Raw genomic sequence first — 16,249 nt, 5'->3', positions numbered from 1 at the left:
TGTCAGATTTATCATCACAAACAAAATCAGGCATGCAGGGCCAGAATTTTTCACCATACTTTCCACTGAAATGCCACCCCTTGCTTCCACCAAACACATGTGTAGAGAGGAGGAGGAGGAGGGGGGGGGGGGCCCTCCTGCGACTGGCAAAGCAAACTTAATAGCTTTTCTTAAGTGGTCATTTAGGCTTTTAGGTCACCCCCTGGCTACTGGTGAATATGAACATGTTGCCATCTTGATAATCTGCATGCCACAGATCAGTGGAGGCTGATGGTAGTATGCGCTTGTGTGCATACACACACACACACACACCCGCACTCACTCACTCTCTCTCTTTACGTTACAGCCTTTAGTATACTTGCGGGCCAAAAGGTGTTCAGTTATCATTGACATGTTACCCTTTGGTATGGCAGCAGGGAATATCCGCAGAGATGAGTGAATTTCGCAGTGTGACTTATATGTAAATTCACTGATGGAACCAGGGAAATACCCCATTGTCATATGTTTAGAAAACATTATCCATTATAAATATTTAAACCCCAAAGCCGCCAACCCAAAGTAAATCCTTTTCCTTCTTGGCACTGTATTTATTCTTCCTATTGCTAACATATTGATTTTGTGTCAGGCACGTGTGGTTTATGGAATGTCATTAAAAACTGCTCCAACTGAAATTATTAGTCCCAAAAAAAGAACTTTTTTTAACATTGCCTTTATGCATTTGAAGTTCTACAAGTTACCATTAAGTCAATGATTTTTAGTTAACTTACGAACACGCAGGCAGGATTTTCCAGCTGTAGCAAGGTAGCATTTTGAAACTTGTCTCTGCACATATTTAGCTGATCCTCCAGGAATCTAAGACGGCTGCAGAATTGGTCTTGCATAGCGCTCACTCATTGATCGCCTTGAAGGAAAGAGTGACTAGTCGAAGTGTTATAATGCACATTTTGAGCAATGAGCTGATCAGTCACAGGTCATCGCTTTGAAAATTAACCTCGACTTGCATTTCTTTGGAACCACATGCCATGGCCATCATGACCCCTTGCTGCGACAACAAATTTGTTTTGACAACTCTTTCTCCCATTAAAGGGAGAAAAGTCACTCATGTGCGGTCTGAAAGCCCATGTCATTGTGTTTCTTTTGTCAAAATGTCATAGCCAACACAGACACACCCAAAGGTTGCATAGTGATCTAATCACTATTGCTTGTTTACCATCTGCCTGGTGTATTATGAAGATCTGATGTCGGAGTCACCACTGATCCTAAAGGGACAGCGTTCAGTGGGCGCTGTTGATTTCTATCTTGATTCTTGCAATACATGTTCATTTACCTTCTTAAAGATAGTGGGAAAAAAATAAAACTTTGAAAATGACAAAGTTAAAATACATATCGGCACAAATATGACCTAGACCACCACCTCACCACAGCCCCATCATTACCATTTTCCCAAGGTCTGAGTGCATTAGGACCCTTGTGATGCGAGTTCAGAGGGAGGAATGCTTTCATGGGTGGTATCACAAATTTAGAATAGACCTAAGAAATATTTCACCCCCATTGCTCTGGATGCATCAAATTGAATGTAGAATCTGTCCTGCCTGCTTGAGTCCAGTGCCATGTGCAGGAGGCAGGTAGGTGCAGGATCAAGGGAAGCAACAACTCTAGTGCCAATGTGCAAATCTACACAGAGGATAGTGGGGGGGCAGTTTATTTACTAGCAGAAAGCACCGATAGGCCCAGGGTTCACACAGCCTACAGCAGGATCGGACGGGGGCATAAAATTGTCTCAGGCACCAACATAAAAGCGGCCCACAGTTGCAAATGGGAATTCATTGCTTTTGGAACACTGTTTGAATAGTACCCAAGGAGGAGATTTTTGATAAAATGTGATGCAAATTATACATTTAAAAGAATATTTACTAAGCAAAAGTGGTCAAAACTATTAGCCGCATAGTGAAGTCACTCATCAAACTGGACCACTTTGGCCAAAAAAGGGCCCCACTTTCACCCAAAAAACTGGCCCACACAAGCATTTCATGTTTTTGGTTCGGCCATGGGCCTATTGCCCTAAAGGCCAGTCCATGCCTGGTCTACAGAGCTAAGGTTGTTTCTGGACATGCATCAGAAGGGCATCCAGTTCATTCCCCCCTTTGAATTCTGGGATGTGTAGTTCCTCATCTTTCAAACTGGTGGGAAAACTACCCAGAATTCTAAGCTAAAACAGAATTGGGTGGCTATCCGATCCATGACCATGAGAAACTTAAGTTCCTTGAATCTAAACCTTGGGGAGAGTAATTCGATATGCATGACTTCGCTGGCCGTCTTTTTTTTTTTTTTACAATGTGCATAGGTAGAGCTTGAGCTGTTCCAATGTGTGTTTGCTCAGTGCAGTAGGATCTTAACTTACTGAACTAATGGCACATGATGCCGGGCCAGGCTGAATCGATACATTTCTGCTCCTGCTGGCTGACTGGTTGCTAAGCAAAGTGCTCCTGGCTCCACTGTTTTGCAAGTCACTGAAAGTTTTATTACATTTGTTTACATACGAACGAAAGGAAAATTAAAATGCCCACTTTCAGTTCAGGCCCTCCACTCACCCTCATGATGTCCCTGTGGTCTTGCTAATTGCAAATTGAAAATTGGGACAATCACCATAGAAGATCTGACCTGCAGCGTGGAGCAGCAGGACTGTGTGAAAACGTTTACAATCTGTATCCTGCCTTTCAAATAAATAATGCCTGAAACAAAATAATTTTGTTCTAGTTTGCCCATGAAATCCAGGTCTGGCGGAGTCTATGAACTTAAGTCTCCCGTATGCTTATCGAGCCAGTCAGCTCATCGTTCCCAGCTTTGCATGGGGAACACAAAGGTTCAGGCACTGGGCAGCTTTCAACACAATTTGCACAAAGTCGGCTGATCTTTGACCCGACTCTACTGATCACAGAGAAAGAGTGGTCACAGCAGCAAAGCTCCATTTACTAATGTGGTCTCACTTTCCCTATGCTCTTGTCTGCCAAACAAGCCCCCATTGGCAGACGGCACATCCAACAGTGCAAAACCAAGACTGCGCAGCACTTGCTTACTGCAGCCTTTCTAAATCAGATTGAAAAGCACACTTAACGGTATAAACGGAATACTGGTATAAACAACATGATGGTTATTATTCAATTAAGTTATTCACTGTATCTTTAACGGTATACCGTTACATTTCTAGTACCAACACAGGTTGGGTGGTATTGTATGTATATTTATACTATATAAAGCGCGTTGTAGAGGTGGAGTCAAGTACCCCCGTCAAAAGCTCTGCCCCCATGCTGCCTATATGTTGGGAGCTGGAAATTGCAGCACGTGCAGTACCAGTAAGGATGCCTGTACCGCAGAAAATCATGGAAACAAGGTATCCATTAAGAAAACCTTGTATGCATTCACGAAGAAATAATGGCCTTTTGGACAAAGTCCCAGAAGAAGCTTGAAAAGGAATGAAAGAGGAGATTGGTCACGTCATGCGGAGCAGATGACGCACCTGGAAAAAATGCACGAGGCAGATGAGAATAGACATTCTATAAGTTCTGAAGAGGAGGTAGTAAAGATGGGCAACATTTCAGGCTCGAGATGAAGATGCAGTAATGCATGTAGACAAAGTAATCTTAAGGCTGGGTACGTAGTGAATATTATAATAGATAGGAATGTATAGAACATGGATATTCCACAGTGCACTTTTAGCAAGGCTGAAACCCAGTGATTGGAAAGAGTTTTCAGTATGGCGCAGTTGGAAAATAACTAAAGGCGATGGAGAAATACATGGCTGGCCCAGCACCAAGAAGACACGGCCACCGTGAGCCTGGGTGTCCATCCAGTAGTTACATGAACGTGAGACAGAAACAGACATCTGTTTGAAACGGAATGGAAAAACACTGAAGGTGACAAGAGTTCACCCTTTAATAGAATTAAATGCCGCAAAAGGCTTGAAAAAGCGGTCTCTCAGTCACATGGTCAAATCAAAATAGACATTGGGTTGAGCTACACCGAAACCAAGAAGATACTCCCTTTATTTCTGAGGCACAGAGAGATTCTACAAGGCCAAGTTCAAAGCCTAATTGACTGGCAGACTGCAAGAGTGATGATAGATGTGGGGCTAATTGGAAGGGGAGGCATGATCATGCCGACCTTCCATGCACCTGGTATGGTAGCCTGCGTGCTGCTAGCGTGTGGAATATTCCAGAAGGGTGCAAAGGTGCCAAACCAATGGTAGAGGGCCATGTATCAAAGAGCCCTATAGTTTTTATAACCAATGAAGTGTTGAGTATTAGAGTGATACGAAAGATGATTTGCACTAGGGATGGGCTGTGTCGCCCACCTGACAGTAGAATCCCAATCACTTCCCCCCTCAGTATGGAATGTATACGTAGAGGGTTTCTGTAATCCTATCACATACCCAAGTAGGTTTTTTGTAGTTTGCCACATAGTGTGATGTCACTTATGATGAAGTTTGATTATAAAAGTTGTTTTTTTAGATGCGCCGAGAGAAATTGAGCGAACGTTCGTGATGTTTGTTGTAACTCTCTGTTTTAGACAATTGCAAATAAAACACTGCGCTTTTGCCAACTTCCTGAGTCGGTTTGATTGTTGATGTTTGAGTAACTTCTGCATCCCCATTTATCTCAAAGTATTGCTGCCTCGTCTTAAAGGGCCCTAGGTCTATGGGTTCAGCTATATAATAACACATCATTATCATTTGGCCTTGGACGTCTGCTTGCATTCACAGTAATTTGGTAATATGGGCCTATACACACTGATATTAACGATACATACGGTCATACATTCTTGTATGAAATGGATATCACATGACAGTGATATTGTAACAATATTTTTTGTAGTGTACTTAGGAACAATGCTATATGATGCCACTTCCTGTTTTGTCAAGGGGGGGGGAAAGGTTGTGTTCCATTGCTTCCTGTGATGTCACTTCGGGTTGGGGTCAAATTACATCACTTCCTGTGATGTCATCATAGGTCAAGGGTTGTGGGATGTCACGCCACGCGTTTTGGTGACTTCATGTCCCTGCCTCCTACCACTGTGGGCTGCCAGGAAGTGCATTGCTGCACAGCACAGGGTATATGGGAGACCCTAGTCTAACATCCTGTGAAATATAACATTCTATGACGGTCTTAATGGTGAATGCCTAGGTAATTAGCTTCATCTTTACAGAAGATTTTAAATGGAGTTAGGGTGGACTGCGTTAGTGGCTGACTCAGTAGATTGCATTGGATGTACGGGATGGAGGGGGTCTGCTGTTGCACAGTTCAGTAAGGGGCTCAAGGACACTGCCCTAATGACTATATTAATGAACCCTTCTCACTGCACGTTGAGTTTGCATGTAATGCTACTGAATAGTCCAATTAAGAGCACGTGAGAAAAAGGGTTAACACTGCAGGGAGATCAGATCTCACTGCACATCCATGCTCCTAGGTGCGAAGTGGGGGAGTGGACTGGGTTTGCAATGATTTCCAATGTAATTCAGGACTTGACTCTCCAGAGGTTTTGGACTACAACTCGCATCAACCATAGTCAATTATGAGGGATCATGGGCTTCGCAGTCCAAAACATCTGGACCCCTGAACAAGAGCATTGGCCATTGTGGCGGGTTTCTTAACAATAGCATTTTGTAACTAGTTAGAGAGGATTTCCCGTATCTAGCAAATTCCTGAGAGGACTAGGTGCACACATAATCCGTTTTCTCTGTGCTATTTAATTTTATTTATGTAATGTCAATGATAAACATATTTCTTCTTTTTTTGTAACGTTTGAGTGGAATCTCCCAGACATTGGGACATTGTATTGTGGCAATAAAACCCGAGGCGGCGGGTCAATACCGCCCGAGGTAATGCCCGCGGGGCCGTTGTTACAGAACGAGGGGCGGTATTGGCCCGCCGCTGAGAGAGATAGAGATAGAGGGATAGAGAGATAGAGCGATAGAGAAAGAGAGAGATAGAGAGATAGATAGAGATTTAGGGATAGAGATAAAGAGAGAGAGAGAGAGAGGGATATAGAGGGATATATAGAGAGAGAAAGAGAGAGAGAGAGAGAGGGGGATATATATAGAGAGAGAGAGAAAGAGAGAGAGAGAGAGAGAGAAAGAGATACTCGGACGGGCCCTATACAATATGTGATGAAGTCTGCATACTGTGCATGGACTGAAAAGGGTTTACATTATTAACCTACTTTTTTTTAAGGTCATTTGATTGCGCTTGGTCGCCAGGCGCATGATGTCAAAGTGCATGTTTTGGCCTCAGGATGATTAGCTTTCATGATTGCCTGAGCAGCCAATGGGTTATTTGGTTGGAAAGAGCGATTGGCAGAGTGATCTCCGAATGGTGAGCCCTGGCCCACCCCATACCCAAGTCTTAAGGGGTGTCGTTTCCCCATCAACCGCAACACATTGTGGGGAGTCCAACATTGCAGCACTTTTACATTTGTGGCTTTACCTCCATAACCCAAGCCTGCACGTATTGAAAAAATGAGACTCCCTGCTCTGTTTTGGGGTGAACACAAAGGCTGTTGCACATTAAGGGGCCTATAGCACAGGGTAGATAACGAGATGTGATGGAGGACGATGGCCATTGGCAAATGCAACGCCCAGCATAGACCCCGGTCCAAACCATTCACAGGATGCATTTATTGATCTAGTTTGCAGTCTAGCAGTGATAAATGATGGATTGATCCATGGTAACGGCACCAAATAACTACATCTGAAAACCAGTGAAAATCCACTTCCGATAAGATGGAGGCAGAAAACACAAGCCGCTAAAAGACTAATGTAGTGCAATGAAGCAGATAACTGCGAAAAAAGATCAAATAGCAAATGGCACTCAAAACAAAAGCACCCATTCTCCCATCCAAGCATCCTTCCATCCATCCATCCATCCACAAACCAAGGCCTTTTTAGTAATTGCCTGGATCTATAAAGCACAAACTCGTGTAGATAACTAAACGCTGAACAAGGCCTACAAATAAAAAGTCAGACATCATGACGTACATGAACAATTACATTTCAAAATACAATTTCAGATGCTGAACCAACAAAAAGTCACCGCTTTCCTCTGCATCGTACGGAGCCAGGAATGTAATCTACCCACTTGCAAACCTCTGAAAAGCAGAGTTTTTAAGTGCATTGCATAACTTTGCTGGACGCCCATCCCGGCAGCACCAGGATGACAGGCAGTGGTAACGGTAATACTAGGTTGCCGGCATCCTCGTAATGAGGCCAATAGTATCTTAATTTAATGTCAATATATTTCAATATGGGTTCAGCTTGAATTGAACATTTCAGACAGATCACTTTAAAATCACATTGTAGACTCAACACCTCAGATATTTTAATGCGTCTATGATCAAGTCTCTGATCAGTCAAGATTTTGCTTCAATACTTGGTGCAGATCTATGCACCTGTGTGGCCACCTGTTCAACTCACTTCTATCATCTGTTCCATTGTAGCGATTGCAATCTATTACCATTCAGCGAAGTTACACTAGAGGTTATAGAAACCCTAGAGCACTAGACCCTTATGCCCCCCCTCCCCCATGCCGCAGTACCCTTCACTGTGCTGTGCCACCATCAAATAGAGAGCTGCGAGCTCCTCAGTTCTCAGAAGGCAGACAATCCAGTGTGGTTTGTAATGTCTTTTATTGGCTCCGTTTAGCAAATTATCTCTGTAGCTTACCGGTCCCATTAAAACACCTTTTAAACAAGTGTGCATTGAATTTTGGCCAGCACAGGATAAATATTCTTTATTCATGTGCCCCATTTGGTAATAGCTACTCCTGGTTTTCTTGGTGCAAGTACAAACACCACACGTGTACCGATTTCCAATATGCACAAATGTGACACCGGCCACTTCGAGTAACCTCATAGCACTCTACCCATTAGTAATCTTAGGAGGGCACGATCGTCTAGTGGACCCGACTTCAAAAGCATGGCAACTTGTAAACACATTGGTTTCGGATTGTACAATCAATTGCACATTTGGTTTCAAAGTGTAACTGAATAAGTGTGGATTTTGCGTTGGCATTGGGATGCGTCTAGGCTGCAAGGCAGCTATACAGGGCTAGCGCTAAAGCGGCATCCTCTCTCAGATTCACACAGCCACGCTCTAGACTGTGGGGGCAGCACTACAGCAAGTCATCAGAATTTCGCTTAGAATGCGTTTTTCTCCAAAATACTTCACAACTGTGATCATGTTAAGTCTGGGGAACACCATCATAGGGACTATCCCATAAGGGGGGCAAGTGGTCCTAGCATAGCCACACTGCAAAGTCCTGCACATTAGGGTTGCCAGTGAATGACCAGTGGCCCATTAATTCCAGTCAATCCATTCCCTCAGCCGGATTTACTTGTCCACTGTCAATTAGACCCCTTTTGTTTTCTCGATGTGAATGGAGCAATCAATTATTATATACAATTTGCCCACCACGGTTAGACAAACATTCAACGAGCAGCTGCCAGACCTCTGACTGCTGTTAGCAAAACATGCTTATAACGCAGCACATTAAAAAAAGATCACCTGCTCACCCAGACGGTGCCAACTGACTTCGACATACATCAAGAACAATTGAATGTTTTGTTACAACAGACTGCATTCTACCACATGGCATAGTACAACACTCAATATGCTGCTTTCATTAAGCATGTCAATACTGGAAAGCAAAGGCCTCTTTATCATACTATACAAAACCAAAAGAAGTCCTAAAATTATTGAAACATTGGGGTTGTGCGAATTACACGCCAATAATGCATACTTGTGATCTTAGGACTTTACCAGCCATTTTCTTTTTAGAGTTAACGACTTCACCAAGGAATGCAACGACGAAGGGGTTATCCAATACAGATCGCTCCCTCCACCACAAGGATACAAGAAAAGATTTTGCGATGGTAGTGGTCATGAACCCTGCCATTGCAGCTATTTTGGCGGCGTGAAGCTTATTGCTTTTAATATGACACTCATTATCCACACCCACTCTGCAAGTCGTACTCCACTTTCTCGCTTGGAAGCAGCTACTGGTGCGTTGTGAATAGCAACAAGGCAACGCTGACTCCCTTAGTTGTTCTGGCCTTAAGGACTTAAAAAAACTCTTGTTTCAAGGCATGGGACTGCAACCTTTAGCTCTCCAGATGTTTTGGACTACAGCCCCCTCCATCCATACCCAGCAGAGTCAATGGCTCGGGATCCTGGGAGTCACAGTCCAAAACATCACCCCTACTCCAAGGTATACATTTCTGGTTCAAAGTTCTGGCTGATCGAGGACCAATGTTTGCCTAAAGATGTACCTCAATAGCCCTCCCCAGCCAAGCATCGCGATCTGCTAAACTGATATACTAAATGGAACACAACATTAAAATGCGTGGTTCCACATTAGATGCACTCAAGAAATCGAGAAAAAAAACGAGCTTTCATCTTATAGTCGGCCATAGCTTTTATAATACATTCTTAAGAACAAAATGGCAGCCAGTCTGACAGTCACTGCAAACACCACATCGTGCACCTGCACAGATTGTGGGATCCGCATGAAACCAAGGCCAAAACCTCTGCTGCTGAAGACACTGATTTGACCTTTCCACTCTTCTAACAAACAGTGACTACTGCGTGCCTCAATAGTGTAACCAGCTATCTATTGGCGGACTGAAACCACATACATTGGGAGATGGGTAATCTTCCGCCCTTTCCAACCAATGCCATGCAACAAACACCCTGCCACTCACAAAGCTGGAGGAGAATACAAAAGATTTGTCAATCCAACAGAAGCGAATAAAATACAGATGTTGCTGTTTCTGTGGCACAGAATAAAGCCACTCTTTCACTCATAAGCATGGGGAAAACGACTGGTAAGGAGAAGAATAAAACAGCTTTTGCACACATATGGAAAATAACTTTCTGCGGGTATTGCAAGAGTAAAACAGTTTTTCCAGTCATACAGAAGGAAGCAAATAAAGCAGAGCCTCTCCCACAGTGAACAGACAAACAGTGAATACATTCACGTGCAAGAGAATGGGCAAACTTCCTGGCTCAAACTGAAGCGAATGAAACAGCTCTGTCACTAAAATGGACGAGAATGAAACAGCTTTGCCATAAACATTTGGGCAACAAAAAACTGCTTTGGCAAACAAATGGAAGGGAATGAATCAGCATTGCCAGATATAATGAAGATAATAATACAAAGGTTAGAGGATGAAACTACCTTGCTCTATAAAATGAGAATAAAACAGTTTTGGCGGTCATATGGAAGGAAACGCAAAATGAAAGCTTATAACAAAGAGAACAGAACACAGACAAGACAAAATAGCAGGGCCACTCCAATGCAAAAGAAGAGGATAGATTTGAAACCTATACGGAAGAGAATAAACAACTTCTTTACTCACACGAAAAAGAAATGATAGGCTTGCCATCCATGAAGTATTATATATCTGTTCCCTTCTACGACATGGAACACAATTGCTTTTTCCAGCAGTATAATAAGTGTTCAGATTTGCATCTGCATTCAGCACTTCCCACAAATTCTTTATACCTAACAGACCAAATTCCGCTACACACACACGAATGAGTGGCATGCCGGTGAACCTCAGGACGTACCTCCACCGGGAGCATTTACCGCAGCCGAAAACCTAAACGAGGCCTTTGCCACCAAAATGCTCCAATTAAATGCAAAACTCCACCACCGCCACTGGAATATGTTAGCCCTGAATTATATAGTGCACACGCCAGAGCCAAGCATAACAACAGAGTGAAACATGCTCTCCCTGGCACTGCGCAGCTTGCTCTAAAGCCTTTCCAGATGCTTCTCGAGCTTTCCACTGGGGCTCTATAAAAACCATAAAACGCATGCAAGCAGGGGGAGGCAGAGGACAAACTTTCATGTCTCCAGCCACATTACTAATTCTTTTATCAGGTCGTAAAAGCATTCCAACAACACACTGCAGACCATTTCAGGCCTGGTCTGAAGACCACGGCAAGCACAACATGGCAAAAAAATGGCCACGCCGTGCCCCATCCGCGGGCTAGTTTCAGCCATAGAATCTCGTGGCCAATCAAAAGGCTCGTCTGTGGGCTACCACCTGCTTGTGGTGCCAACGGTTCTATCTTATCAGCCACATAGAAGGGGGGCAGTGCCCCAAAGGGGAACGGTACTTACGTAGTCATGGAAGGCCTTGGCTTCACTCGAGTGTTCGCACGTCTCTCTCCTGTCTGGGGCTGCACAGTAGAGGTCCCAAAATACGCTGTGGGAGAACAACACACCGTCAGGGTTCAGTTGCTTCATTTGTGTATACAGGTGTACATTTTGACTGGTGCAAATTAGCACAGGGCGCTCATTATTGGCCTCTCAGCCAATCGGAGCACTCGGAATGCAGTGAACTTACAGAATAGGCTGTGCTCCCAACATTCCGAAAGCTGCAGAACTGCTTAGACTGCATGGTAAGGTCACTTTTTTTGTTCCATGCTATCACAAAACATTATTTCCCATGCATTCTTCCATTCCTTTGTTTGCAGCATCTATTTACTGATTTCACAACCTATCTACAAGATGAAACTGATGCACTGGAGTACAGATGGGGAGAAATGGCATATGAGGAGGGACACAAAGCTTGTAGGTGCGGTTTGGTTATTTGCCTACACACTGACTGCCAATGGCCATGCTAAATCCCTATGGCCATTCCCACCCAGTTCCTGCACCTCCCCTGCCCCAAACATCTCTTCATGGGAACTCTTGGAGCTCGCTTTAATGAAGCCTTCTCATCAAACTTTGCACTGAAAGGGCTTGGCAGTGTTTGTTTTAAAACAGTTTTTTTTTTTTAGATTTAATGACTTATTTGAGCTGCAAGATGCACTTCTAGTGTAACGAAAATGTCTTAACCAGGTCTGCATTCAACCACTCAATATGCCTGTTCTTCCCTGAAGTCCTGTTAAAACTAGCAGTGACAAAGGCAACAGTTTTGGCTTGTGTCTAAGTATTAGGCACTGCTATTGGTATTTGCACCTGCTACCATCAATGGCCAGTTAATACAAGGATGACAGTGCCCGGCAAGTGCCTTTCCCATGCCGACACGAAAGTCCAAACTGTTGGCATTGCCTACGCTTGTTTTCTATTCTTGCTACACCTGGCCAGGTAGCAGAATGCCACTGCATGGACAAGCCTAGAAACGCTGAAACGACTACAGTGGCCATTTGGCTCATTATAAAAGCCTATCAGCATAACATAAAAACCCTCCTGGGACACACACATTTAGTGGGATGCGGTTACACTTAAAAACATAATGCATGTTGTGACATTTCACCCACAAAATTAACAAGTGTATTTAAATTACAATCAACAGTCGATCAGTGCAAGAAAAAATGTCAGAAAGCATCAACCTTGGATAATCTTAATATTCACATACATCTAAAATCTACTGAAGTGTAGAACAGCAAAAAGAGGTTCAATCATTAAAGACATTCTCCTATAGGGGTCTGCAATGTCGCACCTGGCCGATCTCCAACGCATTTCAGGCCCTCCCTCCATCAGGAAGGCAGACCCTCGACCATCCTAGACAATCTGTAATCACAAACCAATCCGCTCCCTTTGACTTCTGGGCCTGAACACTCTTGAACCTTTGAGCAGGTTGACATTTTCGGCCAAAAGCAGATCAAAGGTTAAACTGGATCCCATAAAGACAATAACTACTAGACTTCAATGCATTTGTTGAAAAATAGGGTGCCATTTCAAACAGACATGTCACACACAAGAAGTCCTCAAGCAGGATGCCCTTAAAATAAATGAGAGGCGAGAGAGAGAGAGAGAAAGGGAGAGAGGGAGAGAGAGATACCAGTTGATGAGCTGGTAGGTTTATAGGACATGAACCAAGGACACTAGATAACAGAGAAAATAACTAAAGGCTTTGCGTCACAGGCTCTGGTAATGCACATATGAACAGATAGAATGTATGTGGGATGTCGAAGTTGGAGAGAATGGCTGTTGTTAGTTTGTGGTAATGGAGGGCGGGTGGGAGAGAACCTTTACTAGCCATTAAGTGGATAGTTGATGCTTAAAACGTTCCACAGATGGGCAAGCTTGGATGTTCCGGAAAAGGCGGTGTTCTGATCGGTCAACTTAATGGTTTTCCACAGTCCTGCCTGCTCAAAGAATATTCCTTTTGTTTGATGGAAGCATATGCCGTCATCTGTGCTTGAGTAAAATTGTGATTTAAAGTTGAGTGAAGAGGACAGTTATTCAGGCGCCAGGATGGCTGGAGCGGGTGGTCATGTCTACACGTGAAGATAGCCATCTAAATAGACCCGATGCAACTGAACAGGTAATAACGGTCTATATCTTTCGAATCAAAGCTTCCTGAGTGACATATGCCAGCTTTTAGCCCTGCCCCCTTTACATTCTCCATTTGTAGTGTGGCAGCCATGTGCTGCTTGTTTTCCTTGTGGCTTTCTCCATGCATTGGTGAGCATTGTTTTCAACTGGGTATGGGGAGGATTGTCGTGTCTCACCTGCTCCCCTGGCCCCCCCTTTCTCACTCTCAGTTCATTATCTGTTGCTCAGCCACTCCCCCGGGTTCCATCTGGCGTTAGCAGGTGGCGGGTGTCTCAGATCTGTTGGGCAGGAAAAACCCCATCCTATGTCTGTTCTAGATTCCATTCCCAGGGTTTTCTTCGTTGAATCAAGGTGCATTCTGGGAGTTGCAGTTCTGAAAAAGAAGAGAACACTATCCAGAAGAGAGGATAGCAGGCATTGTGGAAGGGACAGTGGTACCACTATATCTATACAATGCATACTAAACTCCCTCACTCCACCTCTGGTATACACTTTGGGAGGTCGCCTACCCAGATTCTGGAGCGGTCCCAGTTTCCTCCTGATAAGGGCATAGCTCTGAACCCAGTCACATATGTTATGTAACAGTAGGTTAATGGAGATTTATTTTTCTCTCTTCCCCTCTCCACACCCCCAATTCCTCCCCTTTCTTCTCCCCACTCCCCAAAGGTCAAGAACTGCCTGCGCAACCAAAACCCCTTAGTGGATCTAAGCTGCACATTTGTACACGACTCAGTATGAAGAGGATCTTTTTTTTTTTTAAGCCGCCCGGTCAAAGGATGCTTTTGCACTAAATTGTTTAAAGAGCCAACTGACTCAGTGATACTTTGGGCATGCTGGTAGAGAAAGGGGTTGCTGGCTCCTGAGTGTGACTTTGGCGAGGTACATCTGGAGGGTGATATTGGAAAGTGGAAGGAAGCAGGGGAAATGCTAGGCTTCATGCTCGACAGCACAGAGATTGCACTGTGGTATCTCCTCACCCACAAACACACACTCAGATCCCACAGCCTCCTTGCCCAGTCACCAACCATTTGGCATCAATGACATCCACTCCCTTCCCTACTCGATTACCACCATGCCATGAGCCTCGATAGTTCCACTCCTAGGCTCCGAGGTAGAAGACGGTTGGTCTCCTGTTGCCCAATCACACAGTAAAAACTATTCCAGCCAATGATGGGCCAGTCAAATATCTGTGAGCAATGACTGGGTGACGTGGTCCAAATAACGTTAAAAAATGTTGAAGCCTTTGAGCAATACGAAGAGTGGTGCAAGCGAGCGAACTTTGATGCATCAGATAACAATCCAGGGCTTCCTGTACTTCTAGATTCACTAGCCTCACCTTGGCTCAATTGAATGTTCTGCGACGAGCCACAAGTATCTTTGGCTTGGCGATCCTATAGAGGTTTGCCCCGGTGTGCTGCAGTGACTTTCAGTTGCTGTTCTCCTCGGCTGGTCTCTGGACAGTGACGCAGCATTGGGGGGGTCCAATCCTTTCATGCTAATATAAGAGAGGTTGGAGAAGGAGCTCCCTCTCCATCCAACTGCTGGAGCAGTTCCCTGCACCCCCAAGCACTGATGTGCCTAAGGTAAGTCTGGAGGCTTCACCAATGGAAATATGCACTGCCTGTGCTCCAGTCGCAAAATCATAATTTTAAAATCTTAATTGAGGTATTCTATTTGTGCTGCCTGCCTGCCTGCCCATTGCAAGCCCTTTGAGCAACTTGGGCCAAGAAAACGAAGCGTGCAGACCCAATCTCGGCATTTAAAAACATAAGGTTTTTGCCCTTCCAAGATGGCCGCCACTGCATTTCTGGCCAAATCTAACTCCTTCTGAGTCCCAGCTGGCTCCTGATTGGCTCCCCCTGGCTTCCCCTGGCCTGATAGCCTATCGTGGGGCACCAGCAGGTGCAAGCCAGCCCCCGACGAAGGCAAACGAAAAAGGCTCCACCTGACTGAGCCTGACAAGTTTTACCGAGACCCGATGAACCCACCTAGTTTGCGCTCCACCAACCCGCACCTCAAGGTGAGCCCATCTCTAATGCTCCACTGTTTGTTTAACTGCCGTATCCCCACACTGCTTGATCCAGGATTAGCACCCATAACTACTGCCCAACACTTACACGCATCCTATCACCCACCTCGCATCATCGAAGCTCGAAGGTAGCCCTCCACGATCTGCTCGCTTCCGCTCCTACCTGAAGCCTCACAACAGGCTGCCAGCCTCCCGTTAGACGCCCGGCCGGTCGCCGCACAATGCAGAGGGTACTACCCTCCGACTAAGACTCCACCGTCACTCGAGCAGCTCTGCCGACACCCGCCTTCAAGGCCTTCAAGTGTTACTGTTTTTACTGTAATTACTATCCCATCAGCGCTGTGGCCATTACCTGAATACTGCACTATCCTATCCTGAACTGTTTAACTGAACTGCTACACTGTGACTTCACCTTAAATGCTGCACTACACTGCTGCCCTACGCTGAATCGTTGATGTACTATGCTGCTGCCCTAATTTGAATTATTGCATTGTGCTAGTATCCCATTCCAAATTGCTGTGCACTATACTGCTGCCCTACTCGGAATTGTTGTGCACTGTGCTGTTGCCCTAATTTGAATGCTACACTGCATTGCTAGTGTCCTATATTGAATTCTGCCCTATAAATGCTGCATGGTGATGTTGCCCTGCGCTAGATACCATACTATGTTGGTGCCCCTACTCCCAATGTTGCTTCATGTTGATGCCATTATCGTGAATGCTGCATGATGCCCCTGTGCTGCTGCCACTACTTAAGAGCTGATCCACGTTGTTAATACCACTTATACTAGCTCTCTGTTGGCCCTCAGGCACCACCTCCCTAGAAAGTGATACCCTTACCAAATACTAGTATGCTATTCACAGCCACCAGCCAGACG

The 16,249-nt window shown here is 44.8% G+C and overlaps 1 protein-coding gene across 3 annotated transcripts in view; it reads right to left on the bottom strand.

Moving 5' to 3' along the window:
* LOC138572668 (single-stranded DNA-binding protein 3-like) overlaps positions 1-16,249 on the bottom strand; it is a 1,217,622-nt gene that overhangs the window by 848,017 nt on the left and 353,356 nt on the right. For 2 of the 3 annotated variants that reach the window (XM_069649275.1, XM_069649276.1), the window contains exon 4: positions 11,178-11,262. In XM_069649275.1, the coding sequence (XP_069505376.1) occupies positions 11,178-11,262 (85 nt within the window). Of the gene's footprint in view, positions 1-10,618; positions 10,649-11,177; positions 11,263-16,249 lie in introns of those variants that run through there. The other variant, XM_069649277.1, reaches the window with a different exon arrangement.

Source organism: Ambystoma mexicanum, chromosome 1p (assembly GCF_040938575.1).
Source record: "Ambystoma mexicanum isolate Mex_15411 chromosome 1p, UKY_AmexF1_1, whole genome shotgun sequence".
Lineage (NCBI taxonomy): Eukaryota > Metazoa > Chordata > Amphibia > Caudata > Ambystomatidae > Ambystoma > Ambystoma mexicanum.
Note: the sequence above shows the minus strand (reverse complement) of the source record. Positions and strands in the feature narration are given on the sequence as shown.